The sequence below is a fragment of the Rhincodon typus genome, chromosome 5, assembly GCF_021869965.1.
Source record: "Rhincodon typus isolate 14 chromosome 5, sRhiTyp1.1, whole genome shotgun sequence".
In the NCBI taxonomy this organism is placed as follows: domain Eukaryota; kingdom Metazoa; phylum Chordata; class Chondrichthyes; order Orectolobiformes; family Rhincodontidae; genus Rhincodon; species Rhincodon typus.
The window spans coordinates 19,446,192-19,458,302 of NC_063336.1; the positions used below are offsets into that span (position 1 = coordinate 19,446,192).

Sequence of the window (12,111 nt, forward strand, 5' to 3'; positions counted from 1 at the left end):
TAACAAAAAATTCTTTATGTCAGATTTGGAGCCAATCAGAGGCACAGATGGTGAGAAAATGGGTGCGCTTTGAAAGCCACTCCCTGGCCTTGCCTCTGACCCTCCTGGCATCCCTTATCCTGTGACCAGAAAAAAACAAAGAAGACTTGCCTCCTTGCCAGTGGAGACATTTTAATTTAATTTAGCAAACTCCTCTTCAAATTCAGTCCACTTGAATCCCCTTGTGCTTGTTGACTTTTACCATTCTCCAACTATCAATTTTGAATTAACTCCTTGCTCCCTGCTTTTGAACTCTCATTACACCATGAGCAGTCGAGTTATATACAATATTCTGGCCACTATTTATCCATCTATTCATGCCATAGAGTCATAGAAATCTACAGCACCTTTGGCCTATCCCATTCGTGACAGCCTAAAACAACCACTAACTATACCAATCCCATTTTCCAGTACTTGGCTCACAGCTGTTTACACCTTAATATCACAAGTGTATAACTAACTACTTTCCGAATGTTATGAGGGTGACTGTCTCTATCACCCTTACAGGTAGCGAGTTCCAGATTCTCACCACCTTCTTGGTTAAAAGCTTTTCCTCACATCTCCTCTAAACCTTCTGCCTCCCCCCCTACCTTAAGTGTTTGCAGACCTAATGTAACAAATGGTTACAATCATGTTGCTGTGTGTGGGAGCTTGCTGTGTGCAGAATCTCTGCTGTGTTTTCTACATTGCAACAGTGACTGCATTTCAGAAATACTTCCCTTGCTGCTTAGTTGGTGTTTCCTTCACATTGGTGCAGAGACATTTCCTTGTATTTGAACTCAATGCAGTACCAAGCTATTTTCCAGCAGATGGTGCTACACCCTTATTTCCTGGGACATGGTTTTGTGGGAGCAGGGGTGGCTGGGGGTTGAAATTGGTGAGTGGTCATTTGGGGAGAGGGCACTGGAGCCAGATTATGGCTCGCTTTTGTAGTAGTAGCTGGTGGGTCATGTTGGGAGGGCGACTGTGCGTCAATGATGTATAGTACTTTAGGTCAACTTATCCAAAGCACCAACTTAGCAGCCACATATAACACTGTGCACCCCAGACTGTAATGTCTCAGGGGACAATTTTCATCTTTAGGTGAAGTCAGATCTAACTCGGTTTCCTTCTCTTTCATGACTGCCCAAATTTCAGTTGTAAAAAGCAACTTGATTAACTTGTTTAAGTTCAAAAATGCCACTACTTGCAACGCAAGATCCAAATCCTGATGTGAGAAGAAAATTGGATGGTTTATCAATTACAGAGAGAAAGACATTTGAAGGGCAGAGAGAAATAGAAAAAAAAACTTCAGAAAAGCTTCTTAAAGGTCTTGGGATGTGGGCTGGAGCTGGATCTAACTTTAGGGGAAAAAATGGGTAACTGGTAGATGTGGAGTGGGGAAGCAGTTTGGAGATAGTGACCATAACTCAGTAAGATTTTAGGTGATTATGGATCAGGACAAAGATAAACCAGAAATAAAGGGGAAGGGTGTGTGATTTTATTAACGTAAGACAGTATCTGACAACGTGGACTATATCAGAGCAGCAGAAACATTCAAAGGGGTAATAGTGAGAGTGTGGGACCAATATGTTCCTAAAAGGTATCAACAAATGCAGAGAAAATCTAGATGCCAAGAGATGTACAGTATTAGATAAGGAGAAAAAAGAAAGCTTAAAGTAGATACTGAAGGCTCAGAATAGTAGATGCCCTATAGAAGAATAGAAAGTTCAGGAGGTTGCTTGGAAAATACATTAGGAGAGCAAAGAGGGGATATGAGAAAAGGAAAATAGAGAAAATCCAAAGACATTTTATAAGTATGTTAGGGGCAAGAGAATGACCAGGGAGAGTAGGGCCCATTAAGGACAAATATGGCAGAGACGAAAGACAAAGCTAAGATTTTAAATGAGTACTTTGCATCTCTATTCACTGTAGAGAAGGATGCTGTGATACTGAAAACGGGGAGGGAGGCTGTGATATACTTGAATGAATGAGCATTGAGAGAGAGGAAGTATTAATGGTTTTAACAGGCTTGAAAGTGGATAAATCCCCAGGCTAGATGAGATATATCTCAGGTGGTTGTGAGATGCGAGGGAAGAGATTTCATGGGCTCTGACATTAATTTTCAAATTCTCTGTGGTTATAGGAGAGGTGCCAGAGGACTGGAGGACAACTGATGTGGTATTATTCTTGAAGAAGGATGGGAGGGATAAACCAGGATACTGCAGGCCAGTGAGTCTAAATCCTGTGCTAGGGAAACTATTGGAAAAAAAACTGAGGAACAGAATTAATATGCACTTAGAGAGGCAAGGACTAACCCATATAGTAACTCAGAGATAGCAAGAACTGCAGATGCTGGGGTCAGAGATAACACAGTGTGGAGCTGAAGGAACACAACAGGCCAGGCAGCATCAGAGGAGCAGGAAAGGTAACGTTTCAGGTCTGGACCCTCCTTCAGAAATGTGTTCCTCTAGCTCCACACTGTGTTGCCCCATATAATCAACGTGGCTTTATAACCACATCTAACAAATTTGACTGAATTTTTCAAGATGACTAGGTTTGTAGAGGACAGTAGCGAATTTTTGTCATCTACATGGACTTCACTAAGACTTTTAACAAGGTCTAACATGGCAGACTGGTTAAGAAGCTAAGAGCACATGGGATCAAGGGCGATTTGGCAAATTAGATTCAAAATTGACTCAGTGGCTGGAAGCAGAGGATGATGGATGGGTCTGTAACTAGAAGGATGTGTCCAGTAAGTTACCATAGGCTTCAGTGCTGGCTCCCTTGCAGTTTGTAGTGTGATGATGCTGTGGCTTTAAGAGGTGTATTTTGTCCTGGTTTCTTTTAAGAGAGAGATTGAATGAGAGATTGGACGAGCAGTCTGTGGTATTGTAAGCAGCTTGAGAGACCTTGGGTTTTTATTTTAAGTTGGAACAATAGAAGCAACCTGGATGGGTGAGGCCAGCTTGCACAGAGCAGGATTTCTAGGCTTTTTTAGCTTTTAGATTTGGTAGAAGCTGTTGGAGTTTTTAAGAAGTAGAAGCTATTTTTCCCCTCTCTCAGTTACAGCTAGAAGCAGGGATTTTTCTTACTGCTACGGGCATGGCATGTAAGAAAAACTGATTTCTGAATTTGCATGTTTGCCAGGGGTGTGTTTAGGGGATGTTCCTACATTGGAACAGTTAATTAGTAATAGTTAGTGTATCTATTGTTCTTTTAAGTTTTCCAATAGAGTTAAGTTATTCTAAGTTCTTCTATCTTTTGTTGTATTTTAACTGCAGGGTTTGAATAAACTGTGTTGTGCTCAACATCGAGTCGTTTGACTAATTGAATTGCATCTGGAGCACAGCACTTTATATTTGCCTTTCTCACTGTTGACTGTACCACCAATTTTGATGCCATCCGCAAATTTACTAACAATGCCTCCTAAATTCTCGACCAATCATTTATATAAAAGATACACTACAGTGGATCCCTGCTGGACACAGGTCTCCAGGCTGAAAAACACCCCTCCACCACCTTCCCCTGTCTTCTGCCATCAAGCCAATTTTGTATTCAATTGGCAAGCTCTCCCTGAATCCCATGTGATCTAACTTTACTAGTTAGTCTACTATGTGGAATCCTGTCAAAGACTTTACTAAAGTTCACATAGACAACATCCAGGTTCTGCCCTCATTAATCTTTCTCAGGTACATCCTCAAAAAACTCAATCAATTAGTGAGACACGATTTCCTTTGCACAAAACCATGTTGATTATCTCTAATCAGTCCTTGCTTCTCCAAATGCATGTAAATCCCCCCCATCTCTCAGAATTCCTTCCAATAACTTATCCACCACTGATGTCAGACTCACAGTTCCCAGTCTTCTCCAACAGCCTTTCTTAAATAAATGCCCAACATTAGCCATTCTCCAGTCCGCCGGTACCTCACCCGTGGCTGTAGATGATACAAATATGTCTGCTAGGGGCCCTGCAATTTCTTCCCTAACTTCTCATAAATCCCTGGGATACACTTGATCAGGTCCCAGAGATTTATCCACCTTTATGTTTTTTTAAGCTCTCCAGCACTTGCAGTTTGGTAATGTGAACTGTTTTCAAGACATCAATATATATTTCCCTGAGTTGCCTAACCTCCATTTCCTTTTCCACGGCAAAAACTGGTGCGAAATATTTGTTTAGTATCTCTCCTACATCCTGTGGCTCCACACATCCCTTGTTGATCTTTAAGGAGTCTTATTCTCTCTTAAGTTGCTCTTTTGTTCTTAACGTATTTGTAGAATCTCTTTGGATGATCCTTAACCTTATCTGCCAGTACTATCTCATAGCCTCTTTTTAAAAATGATTTATATATTATTTGTATTGAAGTTACCCACTGTTTAATATATATTTCTGAGCCACATTTGACAATAACACAAATACTGCTCATGTTATGTCGTTAAATGCTCAAAGATGTTTCACTGGTGCATTATCACACAAGATTTGGTACCAGTGTGTATAAAGAGGTCATAAACTGGGTGATGGAAGGCTCTGTTAAGGAGACGGGTTCCACACTGTGTCTTAAAGAGAAAAGAGAGTTTTGAAGAGGGAAGTATGGAGCTTAGAGCTCAAGCATCTACACCACCAAAGGTGGGGGATTAAAATGAGCAAAGCTGCAAGGTGCAGAATCTGAGGAAGGCAGAGTTCACAGAGGGTTGTAGAGTTAATGAAGGTTGTTGTGGAGCTAGACAGAGCAGGGAGAATGTGATTGCAGTTGAACTGAACGTGTGCATACAGGGAGGAAAGGAGAGAAAGTGTGGTTGGCAACAGCAACCTGCTGCTCGGGATGTCTGAGTCAAAGTTCCAGCTGCTTGGAAGCATCAGTATATTCTCACTCCACTGAATATGCTTCGGTTCAATTTTTGTTTTTCAGCAATGGCAGGTCTGCGGAGCCAAGCGGAGGAGGTGGATGAGGATCTACATTGCTGGATGCAGTCTTCAGCTTCACAGGGCAGCAGTGTTGATGAGAAGCTGGAAAGGTATCAATGGCCCACCGGACAAACAGCTGAAACCAGTCACTGTGACCAGATGTCAGCTTCACATGCCCTCACGTGTAAGTTGTCAGAGGAGAACTCAGCTCCAGCAGGGGAGAAGCAGAGACCAGCTTTCCAACAGCCCGACACTGGCAGTCATCATTATCAGTCTCAGCCTGTCCCCCAGTTTCCGAAGCTGGATAGTAACAGTGAACAGTATCGCCTCTCCCTGACGGAAGCTGAGAGGGAGCCAAAGGAGGCTCTGGAATCCGAATTTAAGGACTTTGCATTGATGAATGAACTTGATTGTTCTTCACGATTCGGAAAAGGCACATCTTCAGACACCAGCTTGTTTTTGGCAGCAATGGCCAACAAGCAGCACAATTGGGGAAAGTTGGATAGGTGCAGCAGACCTGAGTACAGAGATCAGGTGAAACCAGCTTCTGTCCCAGCTTCTTCAAGCAGCATGGCCTCCCCACTCAATCTGGACCACCCTCGTGAAATTGAGAAGGCTTTCCTCAATGGCTTTCCATGTGTAACCAATAATCCTGCCAGTGTTTCACTGTCAGAGTGTCAGGCCCATTTCGAATTGCCCAGTAAGGATACAGGGTACGAATCTCACAGTCAGCTGGATCCTCCTGGGCCCCTCCTCTCAGGGCTGAATGACCTGGAACCTCCTCTCCCTCTGCAGTCCAGGGAATTTTCTGTGGGGGAATCCCACATGTATCCTGTGTTTTCATATCCCAGGACCCCAGCCAATACTCCTCGATACTCTCCAGGTATTCCTCAATACAGGTACCAACAACTACAAAGCCTTTGTAAGTGAATCTTTTACCTCCTTAAGTGAATTTAACTTAATTTACCTCCTTAACTACAGATAGGCCATGCTGATGTTTATACTCCAGCTTCTGTGTGGAATTGCAGTATTGGTCAGGGAATCAATTATAGCAGTGAGAAGGGATGTATCAACAATTGAGGCCAAATGGGTAGAAGTAAAAAACACAGAAAGAGGCAAACACACTGTTAGCTGAGTATAATAGGCCCCCAAACAGTCAGATAGAGTTTGAAATACGTAATCAGATTTCAGAGAAAGGTAGGAATAGCTAGACAAAAACAATAGGATATTTTAACTACCCAATTCTAAACTGGGATAGTTTAGTGTGCAAGGGAGGGAGCAAAATTCTTAAATTGCATCTAAGAGAATGTTTTTAGCCAGTACATAGAAAGCCCAACAAGGGAGAGGGCAGTTTTCAATATAATATTTAGGCAGCACAGCTCAGTGGTTAGCACTGCTGCCTCACAGCACCCGCGACCTGGGTTCGATTCCAGCTTTGGGCCACTGTCTGTGTGGAGTTTACACAGTCTCCCTGTCTCTGTGTGGGTTTCCTCCCACAGGTTATATGGATTGGCCATGCTAAATTGCCCATAGTGTCCAGGGATGTGCAGGCTAGGTGGGTTAGCCATGGGAAATGCAGAGTTACAGGGATAGGGTAGAGGTTTGGATGGGATGCTCTTCATGGGGTTGGTGTGGACTTGATGGGCTGAATGGCCTGTTTCCATGCTGTAGGGTATCTATGATTCTAAATGAGCCTGGGCAGGTGGAAGGTCTATTGGTGGGGGAGCATTTTGGAGACAGTGATCATAACTCAGCTAGATCTAGGATAGTTATGGATAAGTATAAGAACGGGCTGCGAATACAAAGTACTAAACAGGGGAAAGACTAATTTTACCATGATACGATTTTACCCGAGCAGACTGGGAGCAGTAACGTGCAGATAAAGCTGCATTGGAGGAGTGGGAGGCACTCAAGGAGGAGATGGCAAGAGTACATGGTAAAAATGTTCCAGTAAAGAGAAAAGGTAGAACCAAGACTGTAGAATTCTGAATGTCAAGAGCACAAAGCTTAGGATGAAAACGAGAAGTTTAGAGCAGATACCGAAGGCTCAAAATGATAGGATCTCTACAGCAGTATAAAAACTCCAAAGGGGAGCTTAAAAAATGGAAATAAAGAAATCAAGGAAGGTGTGAGAAAGCATTGGTGCATAGAGTATTTTGAAATAAATAAAGAACAAGAGAATAACTAGAGAAAGAGTAGGATCTATTAGGAAAGATAGCGGTAATCTGTGTGTGGACCTGGAAGAGGTGGGTGCAAACCTCAATGAATACCTTGCTTGGATTCAAACAGTGGACTTTAGGCTGGAGGACTGTGAACTATAAGAAGGAATTAACATCGAGAGACAGGAGATACTAGCGGGTTTAGCAGCCTTCACAGTGGGAGCATCCACAGGTCTGAACATGATGAATCAGGCTGTTTAGGGAGGCTCTGCCACTAATTTTCAGATCCTGTTTGGACACAGTTGAGGTGCCAGAGAACCGCAGCAATGTTCTCTCTAAGGTGCGCGGCTGCACGTGCACACTGCTGCTCCGAGATCCCATGCGTGGCAGTCGGAATCGGCGTTGAGTTCCAGCTCCGGGAGTCTCTGCCACACACTGGCCTCGGAGTCCCAAGCAGCTGGGAGGAAAGTTTGAGGGAACACCGGACCAGCGAGACTTTTAATGTTGTCCCAGTATTTTTAAGAAAAGGGAGGAAGGAATATACCAGGAGATTACTGACAGTCAGTCTAACCTCGGTGGTGGGGAAACTGTTAGAAAGAATTCTGAGGCAGAGAATATAACTGCATGTGGAGAGACACTGATTAATCGGGGCTGGTTTGCATGAATTTGTTGAGGGAAGGTCATGTCTGACAAAATTTGATCGAATTTTTGAGGCGGTGACCATGAGTGTAAATGAAAGTAATGCATTTGACTTGGTGTACATGGAATTAGCAAGGCTCGATTGTTTCAAGAGGTTACCAAGAAGATAGGTGAAGGCAAATTGGTAGACATTGTCTACGTGGAATTTAGCAAGGCCTTCAACAAAATCCCACATGATAGACTGGTTAGTAAAGTTAGATCACATGGGATCCGGGAGAGATAGCCAATTGAATACAAAATTGCCTTGATGGTAGTCGACATTGGGAGGTGGTCGAGGGTTGTTGTTCAGACTGGAGGCCTGTGAGCAGTGGTGTACCACAACGTTCGGTTCTGGGTCCACTGTTGTTCATCATTTACATCAACGATTTGGATGAGAATGTAGGATGTATGGTTCGTAAGTTTTTGGATAATGACAAAATTAATGGGATAGTGGACAGTGAAGAAGGTTCTGAGATCTTGATCAGATGGACCAATGGGCCAAGCAGTGGCAGATGGAGTTTAATTTAGATAAATGTGAGGGGTTGTATTTTGGAAAGGCAAACCAGAGCAGCACTTAACACTGTTTAATGGTAGGGCCCTGGCAAGTGTTGTTGAACAGAAAGGTTCATAGTTCCTTGAAAGTGACATTGCAGGTAGACAGGGTGGTGAAGAAGGCATTTGGCACGCTTGCCTTTTTTGGCCAGTGCATTGAGTATAGGAGTTGGGGTGTCATGTTGCGGCTGTACAGTACATTGGTGAGGTCACTTCTACAATACAGTGTACATTTCTGGTTGTCTGCTGTAGGAAGGATGTTGTCAAATTAGAAAGGGTACAGAAGAAGTTTACAAGGATGTTGCCGGGACTGGAGGGTTTGAGTTATAAGGAGAGGCTGGATAGGCTGGGACTTCATTCTCCTGGAGCGTCGGAAGCTGAGGGATGACCTTATAGAGGTTTATAAACTGGGGTGAATAGCCAAGGTCTTCTTCCAAGGATAGGGGAGTCCAAAACTAAAGGGCGTAGGTTTAAGGTGAGAGGGGAAGATTTAAAAGGTATCTGAGGAGCAACTTTTTCACACATAGGGTGGTGTGCGTATGGAATGAGTTACCACAGGAAGTAATAGAGGTGGGTATAATTACAACATTTAAAAGACATTTGGACAGGTACATGGATAGGAAAGATTTAGAGGATAATGGGCCAAATGGGACTAGTTCAGTTTAGGATACCGGTCAACATGGACAAGTTGAACCGAGGGGTCTGTTTCCATGCTGTATAACTCTATGACTTTTGATCAGGCCCCTTGTGGCAGACTGATCAAGAAAGTAAGCCCCATAGGATCCAAGGCAAAGTGGCACATTGGCTTCAAAATTGGCTGAGAGGCAGGAAGCAGTGCATGATGGTAGAGGGATATTTCTATGACTGTTTCCAGCAGGGTTCTGCAAGGCTCAGTGATGAAGCCTATGCTGTTATGGAGTACATTAATGATTTGGACTTAAATGTAGCGGGTATGATCACAAAGTCCACAGATGACATGAAAACTGGTGAATTTCAGTTGAATTTCAGTGCTGGTGTGATGCAAGGTATGTAGCCCAAATGTCGCAAAGACTCATGCATCATATCAAACAGCATATCCCTTCTGCTGTTTGCAACAAGCAAGGTACTGACTGTACCCAACCAGCCTGTCCTTGCAAAACTCACAACATAGTGTCCAGCATTAGATATGATTCTGCAATTGGCCAGCACTTGCTGGAGGATCCTGCGTGTACAAAGAATTACGCTAAGAATCAATTTAAGATTGTCAGCAGGGCACGCCATGTGGTGCACTTGCGTGGTACTGAAAGGTACACATTAATACACAGGACCCTGTTCTTTACGGACAAAAAGAACATAGACACATTGTGCCTGCTTCAACTTAACAGGAGAGGTGACAGCCGGTTCATTTGTCAGGGCAATATCTTGACCAATCAGAAATTCACCTCCTCAGACAGCACATTCCAAACTGCTACTGTCTAGAATGACAAGGTCAGCAAATAGATGGGAACACCAAGTTCCTCTCCAAGCCACACGCCCATACTGACTTGGAAAATTATCACTGCTCTATCACTGTCATTGGGTCAAAATCCTGAAACTCCTTCCCTAACGGATTTTTGCATTCACTGCATGGACTGCAGTTGTTCAAAAAGACATCTGAGCACTACCTTTCCAAGGGCTATTGGTGATGCACAATAAATACTGGCCAACCCAGCAAAGCCAAATCCCTTGAATCATTAAAAAATCAGAGTCGACCTGCTTCATTTAAAAATTAAACAAAACCTTGCAGTTAACTGTCAATCACAATTAACACTACTCCCAACCAGAATCTACTTGCCAAGCAATTAACATTCTCCTCTCATAAAGTATAATTATTGGTTTTCCCCTTAAATTGACATTGGCGAATTATCCTGAAGAGTGAAGAAAAAGCTTTGACAATATGTGCTATTGTGTGTCTTTTTTCAACATAACTCAAACTCCTAGAGAGAGCTCAGGAGAACTGACCACAAAATGTTCAACAGAAAAGGAGGTCCTGCTAGCTCTGGTTCTTGGGTATAAGCTAGGCGAAGTGGTTCAAACGTCAGTAGGAGAAAATTCAGGGATAGTGATAATTCCAGGTTGAGTATGAGAAAAAACATAGAAGAAATGCAAAATAAAAAGTTCACTGGCAGAAAGCCAATTTCAGTGGATCTGGTTAATTAGAATCAAAGATGAGAAAGGTGATCTTATTAAAATATTTAAGAAGTTGATTGATTTTGGCAGGGTAAATCTGGACAGTAGGGACTTTTGGAACTGGGGGAACAGTTTAAAAATAGGAGACCTTCCACTGTGAGATGGCGATGAGGAGGAATTTCTTCTCTCAGAAGAAATCTTTGGATTTAGAAGCTAATTTTTGGAATTCTTTTCCACATAGAACAGTGAAGGCTAGATATTGAATATATTCAAGGATGGGTTAGACTGATTTTTGACTGATACGAGGGTGGAGAGTTATGGGGGATGGGTGACAATCAGATCAATCATGAAGAAGCAAGTTACTGCAGATACTGGAATCTACTGAAAACGACCAATGCTAGTGATCACAGTGGGTCAGGCAGCATCCATGGAGAAAGACAGCAAGCTAATGTTTCGAGTCTGGATGACTCTTCAGCAGAGCGATCTTATTGAATGGTGGAGCAGGCTTAATAATACCAAATAGCCATCACCCTAATGATACTTCTCATGAATAGCACTAGCAAATCTAAGAAATTGGTCACAGTTCTGTTCACATGCAACTTGTCCAGAGGGCTGGTTTGTGATGCTTTGTGATACAAACAGAGTGGATTCAATTCCCACACTGGCTGAGGTTACCATAAAGGACTGTCAGCCTCTCCCGTTCATTGAGGCGTGGTGACCCTTGGGTTAAACCACCACCAGTCATCTCTCTCTAATGAAAGAGCAGCCCTATGGTCTGGTAAGATTATGCCAACTCTGCCTTTGCCTCCCCTTGTACTGTTTCCAACATCCCAATAATCTGAAGCCGTCAGTCGAGCACCAACTGCACGTTCATCCTTTTATTTCTACATATGCATGTGATACCAGGAGTAATCTGTATACTGAGATAACAAGGTGTAGTGCTGGATGAACACAGCAGGCCAAGCAGCATCAGAGGAGCAGGAAAGCTGATGTTTCGGGCCTACTCCCTTCTTCAGAAAAGGGGGAGGGGAACGGGCTTCTGAAATAAATAGGGAGAGAGGGGAAGGCGGAGAGAAGATGGATAGAGGAGAAGATAGGTGGAGAGGAGACAGACAGGTCAAAGAGGCGGGGATGGAACCAGTAAAGGTGAGTGTAGGTGGGGAGTTAGGGAGGAGATAGGTCAGCCCAGGGAGGACGGACAGGTCAAGGGGGCGGGATGAGGCTAGTAGGTAGGAGATGGGGGTGGGGCTTGAGGTGGGAGGAGGGGATAGTCTGTAGACTATTGCTTTTGAGGTCCTGCTTGCTAATTCCTCACCTTCCTCCTTGAATACTGACTGCAAGGCCACATCTCTCCTTCTGCCTATGTTGTTGGTACCAATTTGAACCATGTCTGCTGGATGTTCACTCTCCCACCTTTGGGTCTGTTGCAGCTGTTCAGCACCATTCTTGAAGCTGGCATCAGGGAGGTAACTCCCAACCCTGAATTCGCTAACAAGCAATTTAAGATTATCAATTAGACTCGCAATGTGGCTCACTTACACTTACTAGAAACCACATCTATTCATACACAGCGACCTATTCTCTGCAAACAGAAAGAACATGCTCAGACATTGTAAATATTTTGGGTCCAGTGACCCTTCTTCAGAACTG

The 12,111-nt window shown here is 43.4% G+C and overlaps 1 protein-coding gene across 4 annotated transcripts in view; it reads left to right on the forward strand.

The window, feature by feature from the left end:
• The window catches only part of traf3ip2a (TRAF3 interacting protein 2a), a 79,518-nt gene that overhangs the window by 23,367 nt on the left and 44,040 nt on the right, over positions 1-12,111 (forward strand). For 2 of the 4 annotated variants that reach the window (XM_048597179.1, XM_048597180.1), the window contains exon 2: positions 4,929-5,846. In XM_048597179.1, coding sequence (XP_048453136.1) covers positions 4,929-5,846 — 918 coding nt within the window. Of the gene's footprint in view, positions 1-4,928; positions 5,847-12,111 lie in introns of those variants that run through there. The other 2 variants (XM_048597181.1, XM_048597182.1) reach the window with 2 other exon arrangements.